A 16,274-nucleotide genomic window follows, 5' to 3' on the forward strand; every position below is an offset into this window, starting at 1 on the left:
AATCTCTACATTTGTTTTCTCACAGGAGTTAGTGGATAAACAGGACCTACCATCCTTGCTGGAGAGGGCTCTCCTTAAATTGAAGCTTGTTGCAAGCAAATATACTAGCAAATCTGCCCTAGGTAAGAGGACTGCGTGTGTGTGTGTGTGGTAATGTGTTCTGATTCAATACGTTCTGATCCAAAATACATCGCCAAAGAAAGAACTGTGTGTACCAGTCTTTCTAATGTTCTTCGCAAATTGATTTATTGATGGTTAATTGATTGGTTGATCTAAGTGAGGTTTTCCTGGCTGTTCCCCCAGCTACAGACTCCAAATACATAATGTGCCAAGTGAAGGAGATGGAGGAGGAGGGTGCTGTGGCTCTGGAGGGAGTGTCTACAGTGAAGAGCACTATGGGCCGTGTGCTGTCTGCCTGGGACTCCTACTGTGACTGTTACAGCTCCCTGCAGGCCTGGCTGGAGCAGGCCTCAGCCTCCCACGCGCTCGCACAGAGTCCAGAGGTACAGACAGAAACCCTCCACTAATCTGCAACCTTGTCCACAATGCAGGGGTATACCATGCCTGCTCTTAACAAACCTATTGCCATTACTTCCCCAACATGGGTTCCTAAAGAACAAAGTGTTCAAAATGATTATTTAGCAATATTGATGATGAGGTGTTTGTGTGTTGCTTAGGTAACATCTGAGAGTATGTCAGAGTGGAGTTCCCGCCAGGCCCATCTGAATGAGGTGGGGAACTTCCTGGTCCAGCTGACTGACCCCATGACCAGCCGAGCTCTGGCAGATGACCTCTGCAAGCTCAACCTGCATTGGGCGGACTTTATCAAGATAACACAATTTGTAAGTCAGAGATAACACTTCCATTACAAAGTTAGAATGCAATGTTGTTATGCTCTCTTGTTCAATTTCGGTGAAAATTATGTTCAGCTATAAAAAAAAGCTGTTATTTTGCCCCAAGGCTGCTGTAGCTGTGCCCAGCGGAGCCGCAGCCAGACCCCAAGACCTCCAGGCCCTCTTCAGAGAGGCCACCCAGATCCTGAAGGAACCTGTGGAGACCATGTCTGGGCCCCTGAGGACCTACACGAAGAAACTACAGGTACACTGTTACTTCAACATTATTACAATGGTCTCAGCGTTTTCTAACTATAACTGATCCTTTTGTATACATTTTCTTCCACAAAAAAAATGCATTTTAATGGTGCTGTCTTTTTATCTTGTTCAGTTCATGATGAGGAAGATAAAGGAAGTGGATATGGATGCCCTCTCCCCCTCCACAGAATGCTCAGCTGAGACTCTACAGAAACTGAAGCTGGCTGTACCTGAGGTAAGGATGATGACTTCCTTCATATATTTACTTTAAATATGAAAATATCATTTTATATGCCTAAGGTCTTTTTTCTGGTCTGTGGGTTCTTAATATCTCGTGGACAGACTACGTAAACATAATCGAGCATCTGTCCAAATTACGTGAGATTTTTGTTTGCGGTACTGAATGTGTACGCTGTTTGTTTCTCTGTGTGTGTGTGTGTCTGTAGGTGATGCAGACGCTGGTTGAGGCTGAGCAGGTGTGTGTGGAGCTGCAGCACAGTGTGTCTGGTCTGGACGGCCGCCTGGCAGAGCTCCTGCACTGGGAGACAGAGGCCCGGGACCTCTACCAGATCCTGAAGGCAGGAGAACGCAGGGCTTCACGGTGCCAGGACCCCCGCGCCAGGGTAAGACTTAGACAGGGGCCAATAGTAACATACTAGACTAAGGAAAACATCACATAAGTGCCAAAGGAATACGGTAAACAGCAGTAGCTTTACTAGAATAGTTAGCTAGCCTGGTTAGGAATGTAGAAGCAAGGTAAGTAAGCATGTTCAACACAGGGGCTAGACAAGCATTGATAATTATGTGCTGGGTGAAGATCAGAGAATTACCTCGTTTATGAATATTGTCATTTACTTTTGTAATTTACAAGTGCTCATTGTGTTTGCTGTTCTCTCCAGGTGCTGATCTCTCGTGGGCTGCAGCTGGAGGGTCAGGTGGTGACAGAGGAGCAGGATCTGCAGGTGATGGTGATGACAGGACAGAAGAACTCTCCCCTCCAGTACCTCCTTGTCTCCACCATGCAGGACAGAGTCAGAGCTGCCGTGGCTCAGTCACAGGCCAGTATTCCCTCTCTCTTATCACTTTCCTTTTTCCTTTATTGACCTTGAGTGAAATTGTGATTGACAAAGCTATAACTTTGATTTAATTACAGGAGGCAGTTGGGATGCTGAGCTCTCTGGGAGCCAGAAGAGACAGAAGCCAAAGCCCCACAGAAGACCAGCCCCCACCCAAGATCTTCATCCAGCCTGAAGAGGGAACTCAACCCAAACAGCCTCAATCACTCTCTCTTGCCAGGCATGTAACTCAGGCCTTTGATCAATTAGCATCTCAGCCTGATGTGAAGCCACAGCCACAGTCCCAGCCTTCCCCTAAACCACAAGCTCAGGCCCAACACCCACCAATACCACAGATTATAGTCCAGGAATACAGAGAGAAGAAGGCAAGTCCCAGTCCTCCACTCCTGTATTCCTATGCACAAGCTGTGACTCAGTCAAAGGGCCGAGCACAGTCACCTCCAGAGCCACAGGTTGCTGCCCAGAGCAAAAAACACTCTCCACCCCTAACCCAGAAACAACCACTAGTGCAGCAACAGCCACTATCTCAACAACGGCGTCCAACTCAGCAACAAGTACTCTCTCAGCAACAAGTACTCTCTCAGCAACAAGTACTCTCTCAGCAACAAGTACTCTCTCAGCAACAAGTAGTCTCTCAGCAACAAGTACTATTTCAACAACAGGTTCTATCTCAACAACAAATATCTGCTCAGCAGCAGGTTCAAAGCCAGAAACAGGCCCAACAACCAGCACAGGCCCAGAAACAGACTCCATCTCAGCAACCGGAAAAGACACAGAAGCAACCTCTAACCAAGGAAGAGATGCAGAGCCGGAAGAATCAACCTCAGGCCATGAAGAACCGACCCTGGCTCCAAAAGAAGGCCAAGGATCAGGATCAGGATCAGGCTTCAGCCCAGGCTCCATCCCAAGCCCCAGCCCAAGCTCCATCCCAAGCTCCAGCCCAGGCTCCATCCCAAGCCCCAGCCCCGGGTCCATCCCAAGCTCCAGCCCAGGGTCCATCCCAAGCTCCAGCCCAGGGTCCATCCCAAGCTCCAGCCCCGGGTCCATCCCAAGCTCCAGCCCCGGGTCCATCCCAAGCTCCTGCCCAGGCTTCTAATCAAACACAGGCTCAACAACAGCCAGAGAAACCAATCATGTCTCAAGTCCCTGTCCAGGTAGTTCCACAGCCTGCAGGAACACCCAGGCCCCAGCCTCAGGCACAAGCCAGGACTATGTTTCCTTCTCAATCACAGGCCATGGCTAGTGCTCAGGTTCTACCCCAAGCAGGGCCACAGCAAGTCCCCCAGGCATATCTTTATGGCCAGCCTCCTGCCCAATCTCTGACCCAACCCCAAGCAAAGACCAAGAGCCACACTAAACCTAAACCAATGGCCCAAACCAAACAGCAACCCAAGACTATTATCCATGCTCCATCCCAAACCATGACTCACACTGAACCCCAGCCCATAACTCAAGGCCAAGCACAACTCATGACCTATGGTCAATCTCAACCTATGACCTACTCACAATCACAGATGCAGGCCATGTCTAAATCCCGGATGACTCAAGAGAAACCCCAGCCACAGGTCGAGAAACCTCAGCCACAGGTCCAGAAACCACAGCCACAGGTTCAGCCACAGGTTCATCAACTGATGCATCCACAGTCTCAAGCTCAGGCCCAACCACATCACCAAGCGTGGGCCCCAGTCAGGCCACCTCAAACACTCACTGAGACGCACTGGCTGGGCCTGCATCCACAGGCCCAGCCTCACCCCCAGGCTCACCCACAACTCCAGGCCCAGCCTCACCCTCAAGTTCAGCCTCAACTCCAGGCCCATCCTCAACCTCATGTCCAGCCTCACCCCCAGGCCCAGCCTCACCCTCATGTCCAGCCTCACCCCCAGGCCCAGCCTTATCCTCAAGTCCAGGCCCAGCCTCATCCTCAAGTCCAGCCTCATCCTCAAGTCCAGGCTCATCCCCAGGCTCAGTCTCACCCTCAAGTTCAGCCTCATTCCCAAGTCCATCCTCAACCCCAGGCCCAGCTTCACCTACAGGCCCAGCTTCACCCCCAGGCCCAGCCTTACCCTCAAGCTCAGCCTCACTCCCAGGCCCAGCTTCATCCTCATCCTTATTCCCCTGCTCAGGCTCAACCCCAACAATGGGCCCCAGTTAGACCCTTCAGCCCAACTTACCCTCAGCCAAAGGGTCATCCCCAGCCAATAACCCAGGTATCCCCAGTCAGACCTGAACCACGGCCACAAGCCTATCCTCAGCCCATCATGGTCCAGCGTCACCCTCTTCCTCAGGCTTACCCACTAGGTCAAGCTCCACCGCAGCAATGGGCCCCAATCAGGCCAGAGCAAGCCCCCCAGGCATATCTTTATGGCCAGCCTTATGGCCAACCTCAAGCCCAAATACAGCCCCAAAGCCATGTTCAACAGCAGCCTCAGGTGAGAGCTTACAACCTTACCAATGTTAAGGCCCAGCAAGGCCCGTTCCAACAACAGCCATGGGCCCAGTCCCATCCCCAGCCTCAAATTCAACCCCAGCCATATTTCCAGCCTCAGCCACCTCCCCAGACCCAAATTCAACCCACAACCCATTTGCAGCCTCAGCCCCTCTCTCAGACTCATTCTCAGCCCCAGATCCAGACCCAGCCCAAACTTCAGCCTCAGCCCCACTCTCAAACTCATTCTCAGCCCCAGATCCAGCCCAAGCTTCAGCCTCAACCCCACTCTCAGCCACAGCCTGAGCCACAGATCCAGATGGACCCCAAGCCCCAGACCCATATCCAGCCTCAAACCCACTCACAGCCCCAGACCAAGCCTCAGTCTCAGCTCCAGCCCATGACCCAGCCCATGCCCCAGCCGCAACCAGAGCCACCACCCCAGCCCTGTATCCAGCCTCAGACCCAGACCCAACCCCAGCCACCTCCCCAGCCCAATATCCAGCCTCTTCCCCAGGTCAAGCCTCAGCTCCAGCCTAAGACCCAGCCCCAGCTCCTTTTTGAGCCTCATCTCCTTCCCCAGTCACCACCAGATTCCCCGGAGCTCCAGATAAAACCCCCAGCTCTGGCCCAGGCCCCACCCCAGGCTTACACCGAGGCCTATGCCAAAGCTCAGGCCCTGGCCAGGAACCAGTTTGAGGAGGCCAAGCACTGCCTGCAGGAGCACATCCTGGCTGCCATTAATGTCTTCAAAGACAAACACATATCTATCGAACAAGCTTCAGTGAAGGAGGTAAGGAATTTGAATACTTTTTTTTGGTTTATAGTTGTTCTAAAGCCCCTTTATTACCCAGTCTAATTGTCTTTGTGTTCCCTCAACCAGGAGACCCTGAGGACCCTGGACCCTGAGCTGTTGAAAGTGTTCCTGAGGGCAGCAGAGGGTATGGAGGCCTTCTGCACCATGCCTCAGCTCAGAGATATGGAGTTCTTCACACAGTCTGTCAGGACCCAATGGGAGGTAGGGCGTGTGTGTGTGTGTGTGTGTGTGTGTGTGTGTGTCTGTCTGTCTGTCTGTCTGTCTGTCTGTCTGTCTGTCTGTCTGTCTGTCTGTCTGTCTGTCTGTCTGTGTGTATTTTAGGATATAGAGACTGTATGAATTTGTTTTGCAGAGATATAAAGCATATCATTCTGTGTGTATGATCACAGTGTCCCTAATTATATTGAATTAATTCCACACTGCATGTCTGTGTGATATTCACTTGGATAGAAATCTGTTCTGAATCTTTTTTAATTTACTCCACTATGTTTTGTTATTCGTATGAGCAATGAAATTCCTAACAAGCATTCTGCTGTATGTCATCAGATTAAGTTTGTGTATGCTTTTGGTTTTTGTCATCTAGGCTGTGAGAGCTGAGACAGCGGCGTTTTCGCAGCATTTACGATTTGAGATTAAGAGAAAATACTTTAACACAGCTGCCTTGCAGTGTGAGATGCACTTTAACTCAAAATTAGCATCCAAAGCGAAGGTAAAATAACTCTAACCCAACACTAACCCATCGCATGCTCAGGTGGACAGGTGCATGAAAAAACTGCTGTCAAAACTGCATGGACATTTTTGTGGGGTCTTCTGCTCTCTATTGATCTATTGAAGTTCTATAAATGGTAACTAAGTAATATCTGCTTCCTGATGCTAGATCAGAGAATTTCATATTACTAATGGGTTGATTTGACATTTTGATGGCGCTGACTTTTAACCCGATTTTACTGAATTACAACTTTCTGGTTCCACGAGTAGCTCTCCTCTCCCTTTTGTTGAGTTAGGATTCTGGTCTCGGGAGATGCAAGAGACAGTTATGTAGTGGGCAATAACTTCCAAAATGATACTCGGCTGGGAGTTGTGGGTTGTTTACAGTGGCAGTACATCAGACACCTGTAGACTGATGACTCTCTTGCTGTGTCTCCAGGCGTGTTTCTCTGCAGAGGGCAGCCTAGCCCAGGCTGGGCAGCACCTGGAGGCCCTGAAGGAGCTGTGTGACACGCTGAGCCCAGAGGATGCCCACCGTCTGGCCCAGGCTCAGCTCAGGGAGTGTGAGAAAAGACTGGCCGCCATCCAGCGCCAGTTCAGTGGGGACAGGGATACACCACCCCCCGACACACCTGGGTGAGACACAGAGGAGAGAGACAGGATTAGGCCCATTAGACAGGATAAGGCGGCAGATTGACAAGGGCAGCATTTTCAGAGCTAAACTGACCAAGACGACACATAGCACCTAACATAATCCTGCCCAAAAACAATGACAATTTCTCTCACCCAGTGGCATATGGGCTATTTAGGTGAGCACTGATGCTACCCCGTGATAAGCAGTGCCCACTTTGTCAAAGGCGATGGGCGCAGAATATTTAGCTTGTCCAAGCCCCGTACGCCTCTGCAGGGTGTTGTTGGAGAGACGCACCGCTGTGGCGCTCAAACAACGTTCCGTCAAAAACATAAATAATTTAGCCTATAGCCTATGGTAGAAAGAGTTTGTGGCGTTGTCTGTAGCCTACAGGCTGGAGAACACATTTATGACAATGTCACACTTTTTACATCATGGACATTTCTCCGATCAAATAGCCTAACCTAGCGCCCAATCAAATAAAAAATGCTTTTTGATTTGAATATGACATGTTAACAAACAATATATCCTAAAACAGGACAGGTTCAAATAAAATGGACAATATAGAATGGACAATCATACTACTCGCAAATACTGTCTGGGAGATTCACCCCTGGGCTAAATTGTTGTTATGATTAGTGATTTTAAGTTTGTATTCGTAAAACATTTTACGAGATGCATCATAGTGAAAAAGAAAATACTTTGGCATTTCCCACTGCGTAAACACATGGATTCTCATTGAAAATAGAGTTGGGTAGTTGATGCAGAGCTTAACTTCTATGGGCTTCTATAGGCTACGTGGGACGCTAGTGGGACACAGCCAGTGAAATAACAGGGCGGCAAATTCAAAAACAACAAAATGTCATAATTCAACTTTCTCAAACATACAACTATTTTACACCATTTTAAAGATACACTTCTCCTTGATGTAACCACATTGTCCGATTTCAAAAAGGCTTTACAGCGAAAGCAAAACATTAGATTATGTTAGGAGAGTACATAGACAAAAATAATCACACAGCCATTTTCCAAGCAAGGACATGTCAATAAAACCCAAAACAGCTAAATGAAGCACTAACCTTTGATGACCTTCATCAGATGACACTCCTAGGACATTATGTTACACAATCATGTATGTTTTGTTCGATAAAGTTCATATTTATATCCAAAAACAGCATTTACATTGGCGCGTGATGTTCAGAAAATGTATTCCTAGCCTATCTTCCTATCTTAGCCAGGTCGCAGTTGCAAATGAGAACTTGTTCTCAACTACCCTAACTGGTTAAATAAAGGTGAAATAAATAAAATAAATGTAAAAAAAAATATATATATATATTGGCAGACTCGACAGCCTTGGTTTCTCAAATGATTGCCTCGCCTGGAGCGTACAGGTCGCAATGGTGGGTAGTGTATGGGGCTTTGGTGACAAAACGGATGGCACTGTGATAGACTGCATCCAGTTTGTTGAGTTGAGTGTTTGAGGCTATTTTCTAGATGACATCACCGAAGTCGAGGATCGGTACGATGGTCAGTTTTACGAGGGTGTGTTTGGCAGCATGAATGAAGGATGCTTTGTTGCGATATAGGAAGCCGATTCTAGATTTAATTTTGGATTGGAGATGCTTAATGTGAGTCTGGAAGGAGAGTTTACAGTCTAACCAGACACCTAGGTATTTGTAGTTGTAGTCCACGTATTCTAAGTCAGAGCTGTCCAGAGTAGTGATGCTGGACGGGCGAGCAGGTGCGGGCAGTGATCGATTGAATAGCATGCATTTAGTTTTACCTGCGTTTAAGAGCAGTTGGATGCCACGAAAGGAGAGTTGTATGGCATTGAAGCTCATCTGGAGGTTAGTTATCACAGTGTCCAAAGAGGGGCCAGAAGTATACAGAATGGTGTCGTCTGCGTAGAGGTGGATCAGAGAATCACCAGCAGCAAGAGCAACATCATTGATGTATACAGAGAAGAGAGTCGGCCCGAGAATTGAACCCTGTGGCACATAGAGATTGCCAGATGTCCAGACAACAGGCCCTCCGATTTGACACACTGAACTCTATCAGAGAAGTAGTTGGTAAACCAGGCGAGGCAATCATTTGAGAAACCAAGGCTGTCGAATCTGCCAATAAGAATGTGGTGATTGACAGAGTCAATACGGCTGCACAGTAATGTCTCTTATCGATGGCGGTTATGATGTCGTTTTGGACCTTGAGCGTGGCTGAGGTGCACCCATGACCAGCTCTGAAACCAGATTGCATAGCGGAGAAGGTACGGTGGGATTCGAAATGGTCGGTAATCTGTTTGTTAACTTGGCTTTCGAAGACCTTAGAAAGACAGAGTAGGATAGATATAGGTCTGTAGCAGTTTGGGTCTAGAGTGTCACCCCCTTTGAAGAGGGGAATCTCAGACGATACGAAAGAGAGGTTGAACAGGCTAGTAATAGGGGTTGCAACAATTTCGGCAGATACTTTTAGAAAGAGAGGGTCCAGATTGTCTAGCCTGGCTGATTTGTATGGGTCCAGATTTTGCAGCTCTTTCAGAACATCAGCTATCTGGATTTGGGTGAAGGAGAAATGGTGGGGTCTTTGGCGGGTTGCTGTGGAGGGTGCCGGGCAGTTGACGGGGGTAGGCGTAGCCAGGTGGAAAGCATGGCTAGCCGTAGAGAAATGCTTATTAAAATTCTCAATTATAGTGGATTTATCGATGGTAACAGTGTTTCCTAGCCTCAGAGCAGTGGGCAGCTGGGAGGAGGTGCTCTTATCCTCCATGGACTTTACAGTGTCCCAGAACTTTTTTGAGTTAGTACTACAGGATGCAAATTTCTGTTTGAAAAAGCTAGCCTTAGCTTTTCTAACTGCCTGTGTATATTTGTTCCTAACGTCCCTGAAAAATTGCATTTCACGGGGGCTATTTGATGCTAATGCAGAACGCCACAGGATGTTTTTGTGCTGGTCAAGGGCAGACAGGTCTGGAGTGAACCAAGGACTATATCTATTCCTAGTTCTACATTTTTTGAGTGGGGCATGCGTATTTGAGATGGTGAGGAAGGCACTTATAAAGAATAGCCAGGCAGGGGTAGAAGGCGGAAATTTGTTTTGTCTGCCTAGGGTGGCAGAATGACCAGGGTCGGGTCTGTGAACAAGACATTAGCTACAAAATGTATGAATGACAATTGCAATACATGACTGGATTGTTTTTTCAATATTTTCCAATAGAATTCCTCTTGACCTGGGGAAAGATCTGACCCCACAGAAGGAATCTATAGTGCAGAGTGACAAACCTCCAGGCCCAACTGAGGTAGGACCTTGTACCTACAGTACCTATGATAAAGACAAATGCACTCATTTAAGAAATAATGTATCTGATAATTTCTCTTTTGTAGGTTTCACAAGTTGTTGTGAAGACAGCGGTTGTTGAGAAGAGGGTGATTGACGAGAAGGAGATTGACAAGCAGGCAGTCATAGAGGAGGATCCTGCTAAAAAGGAGGCATTAGAAAGGTATGCTTGCGGCTTGGTGAGTGTAAGGCTGGTGTCACAGGGGTCGTGGAAAGGAGACCAAGGCGCAGCATGTAAAGTGCTCATTCTTTTTCGTTAATGAATACACCTCAACAAAAAACAACAAACAACCCGAAAACAGTCCCGTCAGGTACACAAGACTAAACGGAAACCAACCACCCACAAAACCCAAAGGAAAACAGGCTGCCTAAGTAGGGCTTCCAATCAGAGACAACGAAAGACACCTGCTTCTGATTGGAAACCACACTCGGCCAAACCTGGAAAACGAAACATAGAAAATGAAAACTAGAACACATTCCCCTAGAAACAAACAAACCCCAAAACACACAAAACAAACCCCCTGCCACGCCCTGACCATTCTACTATGGCAAATTACCCTTTTCACTGGTCAGGACGTGACAGCTGGGTGCAAGTCTGTTCTTGCCTTAATCAACTCTGTTGTTGTTGTATTACCAAACAAGGCAATGATCATTACTTTTTTAATTCCAAAACAGTCTGGAACTTAGGCTATGTTGATTGCACTAACCAGCACTGGAAATATCACAATAATCCTCAATTGATCAATTTCTTCATCATACTGACTAATTTCTCCCTCAGATATGACATTACTAAGAAGGCTGTTCAGGCTCAACTAGCCAAGATCGAGCAGAATTCCCAGAGAGACCTGGCCGCTGACTCAGTCTCTCTCAAAGACCTGCACACACGTCTACAGGAGATACAGGTACACTGCATATTACTTGACCTCTTAGTTCAAGGGGCCTTTTAGTTTGAAGGTTTTTTTTTTTTCTATGAGTGATTATATTTCTTTCATACAGACATTGTGCCAGGACACAGAGTCTCTGTGGTCTGAGTTTGGCCACCAGTGTTCTCAGAGCTCCCAGTACAGTGGGGAGAGTGGTGATGGTGGTGTGAGTGTGGAGCACGACCAAGCTGAACTGATGAAGCAGTGGAGAGGCCAGCAGTCATCTCTGCATAGGAGAGGCAGCTCTCTGGGGGCAGCTCTGAGACAGATAAACTCCACAGAGAACCACGTTGTTGACTTCTCCGAACGCCTCGACTGCTTCATCAGAGAGCCCAAGGACATCAACGCATTTACACTGGCCAACACCAACATCCTGACGGACATCAAGGTACACAATACGGCTTACCTTTAACCTCTCTAGGGGGTGTGGGATGCTACCGTCCCACCTGGCCAACATCCAGTGAAATTGCAGAGCGCCAAATTCAAAAACAGAAATACTCAGAAATACTCATTATAAAATATAAACATTTTGTTCAGTAATCCACTGTCTCAAACAACATCCGGTGAAATTGCAGAGTGTGAAACTCAACAAAACAGAAATTCTCATAATAAATATACATAAAAGATACAAATGTTATACATCAGCTTAAAGATAAATGTCTTGTTAATCCAACTGCTGTGTCAGATTTCAAAGAGGCTTTACGGCAAAAGAAAACCATGCGATTATCTGAGAACAGCGCCCAGCAGACAAATCATTACAAACAGTTAGCAGCCAAGTAGAGGAGTAACAAAAGATAGAAATAGCGATACAATTTATCACTTACCTTTGATCTTCATATGGTTACACTCCCAAGACTCCATGTTACACAATAAATGTTTGTTTTGTTCGATAAAGTCCCTCTTTATATTCAAAAAGCTCCGTTTTGTTGGTGCGTTTTGTTCAGTAATCCATTGGAACAAAGTGCGGTCACAACAGACAGACGAAAAATCCCAAAAGTACCATAAAAGTTCGTAGAAACATGTCAAATGATGTTTATAATCAATCCTCAGGTTGTTTTTGTCATAAATAATCGATCATATTTCAACCGGACAATAGCTTCATCAATAGAAAAGGAAAAACAAGAAAGGCACGCTCCCGGTCACGCGCAGGACTCATGTCCGGAAATTTCCACTGTCCTCTCATTGAAAGTGGTGGTTCTCCCTCATTTTTCAGAGTAAAAGCCTGAAACAATGCCTAAAGACTGGCCACATGTAGTGGAAGCCATAGGGATCGTGAACTGGGTCATAAGTCTTTGTATGGTGGATAGGCTTTCAATGGAAAAACAGGCATTTCAAAATAATAGCACTTCCTGGATGGATTTTCCTCAGGTTTTCACCTGCCATATCAGTTGTGTTATACTCACAGACATTATTTTAACAGTTTTGGAAACTTTAGAGTGTTCTGTATCCAAATCTACCAATTCTATGCATATCCTAGCTTCTGGACCTGAGTAGCAGGCAGTTTACTTTGGGCACGCTTTTCATCCAAAATTCCGAATGCTGCCCCCTACCCTAGTGAGGTTTTAAGGAAAGAAATACCCAGTTGTTATTAGGATTTCAGTTGAGTGATTGGTGTAATTTAAAGATAATAACTGGATCCTTATTAAATAAATTGTAATGTAATGTAGACTATATCCCAATGATAATCACAAACTCCAACTTTCAGTACATTATCTTTGTAGTCTCTCTCTCTTTTCTCAACAGGACCTGGATGAGAGCATTCAGAGAGAGCTGGACCAGCTGTCTAGTTTTGACTCTGAGTCCAGTGAGCTGGATCCCAGTGACCGCTCTCCTTTGACCCGTATGGTCAAGACCCACAGAACCAGTCTAGACAAGCTGAGACAGCAAGTCCGTAAGAGCGAGGCGGCCGCCAGGGCCCTGGACCGCTTCCTCATGTCCCTGCGCACCGTAGAGCAGGACATCTCTGGAGTACAGGGTGCCCCCTGCAGCGATGCGTGGGTACTGCAGGACTGCCGCTCCAAGCTGGCCCTGATCAGGCAGAGTGTGGACAGTCTGGGGGACAAGGCCCCCCAGCTAGACTTGCTACTCCAGGGGGCCAGGCTGTCTGTGACTCGGGACGGGGCCCCAGCCTCCTGCCTGGACATGGTGTCTGCCTTGGTGCAGCGGCTTGAGGAGGCTGACGGCAGTCTGGCCAGCCAGCAGCACAGTGTCCAGAGGGAGCAGGAGATGAGGGGCCTGGGCCTGAGGAGGAGGACTCTGCTGGGGGAGCTGAGGAAGGTGCAGGAGGCAGCAGAGAGGCACGGACTAAAGGAGCCAACCATGCCTGCTGTGCAGCAGAGGTTTGTATTTGTGTTTGTGAGATGGTGGACCTTTGAGTGGACAATTTTTTTTAAGTCAGAGACTTAATCCATATTTCCACTTTATTTATTTTTTCAGGCTGCGTGTCCTGTCTGACCTGGAGGGCCAGCTGAACTCCCAGCGCTCTGAGCTCCAGAGACTCCGGGAGGCCCACTCTCAGAGCCAGGAGGGAGAAGGAAATCCCCTGGAGGAGCTGAATACCCAGTGGGAGGACACCCAGAGAGCTGTGGCTGACAGGTGAGCAGGAGGAATAGAGGGATAAATATGTGTCTACTATTAGAGGGATAGAGTATACAGAACTGTGAATAAAGCAAACTGACAATCATACATGTTTAATAATATTTACATATATCCCAATTTGTGTTCCCTTTGCAGACAGGAACAGTGCAACATCCTGCTGGAACTACTGAAGATGTTCCAGAGCTGTCGCAGTTACTTAAACACCACCATGCAGAAGGCGGAGCAGACCATCAGTGAGCAGGCCTCCTACATGGGCAAGGAGAACCTGCAGAGGCTTATAGCTAAGGTAACACTACTTACTGTACTTACACCTCTGTCAGAGAGAAGTTGCCCCTGTATATACTGTACATAGCACTAGATGGCAGCCACTACCTTAGATTAATTTTCAGCCTAAACAGTGTGTTATATTATAATATGTGTTTCCCCAGGTCCATGGTATAAAGGAGGATCTGAGTGGCTTGGGGACAGGCATGGAGGATATCAGGGGGGTGTGCAGACAGCTGCAGTCCCATCTGAAGAAGATCCCTGACTGTAATGAGACTCCATTTGAGGTCGAGGCTGATGGACTGGTGGACCAGTGGCTGGATGTAAGAGCACAAAACAATACATTATATTACACTGAACTACACCACACCATACATGCCCCCCACACACACACACACACACACACACACACACACACCCCACACACACACACACACCACACACACACACACACACACACACACACACACACACACACTGTCACAGTGATACTTCACAGATTGACACTGTGTGTCTTTGGGTGACCCAGGTGACAGAGAAGACAGACTCCTACATAGATAACCTGCGCATGGGGCTGGAGCTGTGGGACAAGCAGCTGATGTTAGGGGGAGAGGTGGACTGCTGGGCAGGGGCCAAACTTGCCATGTTTGCAGAAAGCCACCCCTTCCAGAACGAACAGGAGGTCCTGACCATAAGGGTAAGACACAATACAATCCCTATCACAAACCACCATCGTATATCATCACCACTTAAATACTAGTCTGGTTCAGTAATGCTTGTTTGAAGTCATTAGTCTTCTACAGCAGTCTATCTGTTTTAGTAACATTGTGCTGTTTTCCTCAGGATGAGATCCATGCCCATGAGGAGAACATTGAGCATTTCCACAAGAAGTCCATTGAGATCCAGGAGCTTCTTCAAACCCAAGAGGCCCCATTGGAGCTACAGGTGAGTTAACTAGCATAACTATTTCCAGAATACAGGTAGCTCTATTTCATAGTATTTACTGTAAACATGATATATGTTCTTGGAAGGGTGAAATGTAGCATTGACATCTAGAATGGCAATAATTTTCAACTTAACTGACCCACCCTCCCCAACACACCCCATGTCATGTGACCTCCCCCCCGCCTCAGGTGATGGAGACCCAGCTGAGGAAGAAGATGGATCAGGTGGACGAGCTATTCTCCGACAGCACCGATGTCTTCCAGGAGCTGATCGCTGTAAAGAGACACCTGGCAGAGAAGATGACAGAGTGCCAGTCTGCCCTGCACACCATCCAGTCCTCTCTGGGCGCGCTCAGTCTGCCAGGAGACCAGGCCCAGATGCAGGTACAGTACATCCTCCTCGTACTGTACAACGTTCATTAAACTAAACTCATCTGACAACTAAATGACAAAACTCACCTGTCATTGTTTATACTATGTGAAATGTATCATTCATATGAAAAGTTCAGATTACTATTTTTAATGACACAAACAAACTCCTATCCAGATAAAACATATCTACCCAGATAGACCAGAATATAACCTGACTGGTCCCCGTGTTGATATTGAACATGATTTCTGTCATGGTGTAGGATCTGTGTGAGCAGCTACAGGCCCAGGAGGAGCAGGCAGGGTCAGTGCTGAAGGAGGTGGGCCTCATGTCCAGTGTGGCCAGCACCCAGGTGCTGCAGACCCTGTCTACAGACTGCACCAGGCTCAGAGAGAACATCTCACACACCAAATACATGATCCACCAGAAACAGGAGGAGGGAGAAAAGGGCCTCATCAAGGTCGTCAAAAGTAAGGATTTATTGTTAATTGGTTGTTGCTTTCATTTAAACTTAGTTTAAGACCGGGGTTCTCAAACTTTTTTGGGGCCGGGGACCCCTTTTGTGATAACAAATTCATCAGGGACCCTCTCATAATCAGAACACAACTCGAGTGTGATAAAAATAGCCTACAAGGAGTTTCACTATGACTTCTGCAGTACATGGCTGGACAAACCAAGTCTCGAGCCTGGGGAAAGAACATTTAAAAGGCCCGCCTCTTGGCATCTGAGAAGTTTTGCCGTTTTCAAATAAATTTCCTGCCATTCTACACATTGTGTCATGGGGCAGAGAGGTTTTTGTTGTTGTTGCAGATTTAAAGCTAATATCCTGTAATTATATACATTTTTCCATGAGGCAAAGACAAAATGTTGTGTTTTCAAGCTTAAATTACAGTGCATTTAGGAATAGTATTTAGTTTAAAAAAAATTATAATTGGTGGAGTACTGTGTATACCAATATCCTGTGAGCCTCTCAGACCCATGTTGCCCAGGGTTAAAAATGTACATTGTAGATTAATAATATTATATTGTATTACACATTATACATTTATTCCATGGATCCCTTGGCCAAATGTATTTTAATCTGTGTTTGTAATATT

The 16,274-nt window shown here is 47.0% G+C and overlaps 1 protein-coding gene across 1 annotated transcript in view; it reads left to right on the plus strand.

The window, feature by feature from the left end:
- syne2b (spectrin repeat containing, nuclear envelope 2b) overlaps positions 1-16,274 on the plus strand; it is a 153,001-nt gene that overhangs the window by 19,981 nt on the left and 116,746 nt on the right. The window contains exons 15-37 of the mRNA XM_082957505.1: positions 26-122; positions 304-503; positions 678-842; positions 961-1,098; positions 1,225-1,326; positions 1,538-1,714; positions 1,991-2,149; positions 2,245-5,385; positions 5,476-5,610; positions 5,993-6,118; positions 6,557-6,753; positions 9,959-10,040; positions 10,126-10,241; positions 10,857-10,980; positions 11,075-11,389; positions 12,745-13,340; positions 13,438-13,596; positions 13,735-13,885; positions 14,028-14,186; positions 14,393-14,560; positions 14,707-14,808; positions 14,997-15,191; positions 15,440-15,647. Of these exons, the coding sequence (XP_082813631.1) occupies positions 26-122; positions 304-503; positions 678-842; positions 961-1,098; positions 1,225-1,326; positions 1,538-1,714; positions 1,991-2,149; positions 2,245-5,385; positions 5,476-5,610; positions 5,993-6,118; positions 6,557-6,753; positions 9,959-10,040; positions 10,126-10,241; positions 10,857-10,980; positions 11,075-11,389; positions 12,745-13,340; positions 13,438-13,596; positions 13,735-13,885; positions 14,028-14,186; positions 14,393-14,560; positions 14,707-14,808; positions 14,997-15,191; positions 15,440-15,647 (7,012 nt within the window). The remainder of the gene's footprint in view (positions 1-25; positions 123-303; positions 504-677; positions 843-960; positions 1,099-1,224; positions 1,327-1,537; positions 1,715-1,990; positions 2,150-2,244; positions 5,386-5,475; positions 5,611-5,992; positions 6,119-6,556; positions 6,754-9,958; positions 10,041-10,125; positions 10,242-10,856; positions 10,981-11,074; positions 11,390-12,744; positions 13,341-13,437; positions 13,597-13,734; positions 13,886-14,027; positions 14,187-14,392; positions 14,561-14,706; positions 14,809-14,996; positions 15,192-15,439; positions 15,648-16,274) is intronic.

Source organism: Salmo salar, chromosome 01 (genome assembly GCF_965601325.2).
Source record: "Salmo salar chromosome 01, fSalSal1, whole genome shotgun sequence".
Classification (NCBI taxonomy): Eukaryota; Metazoa; Chordata; class Actinopteri; order Salmoniformes; family Salmonidae; genus Salmo; species Salmo salar.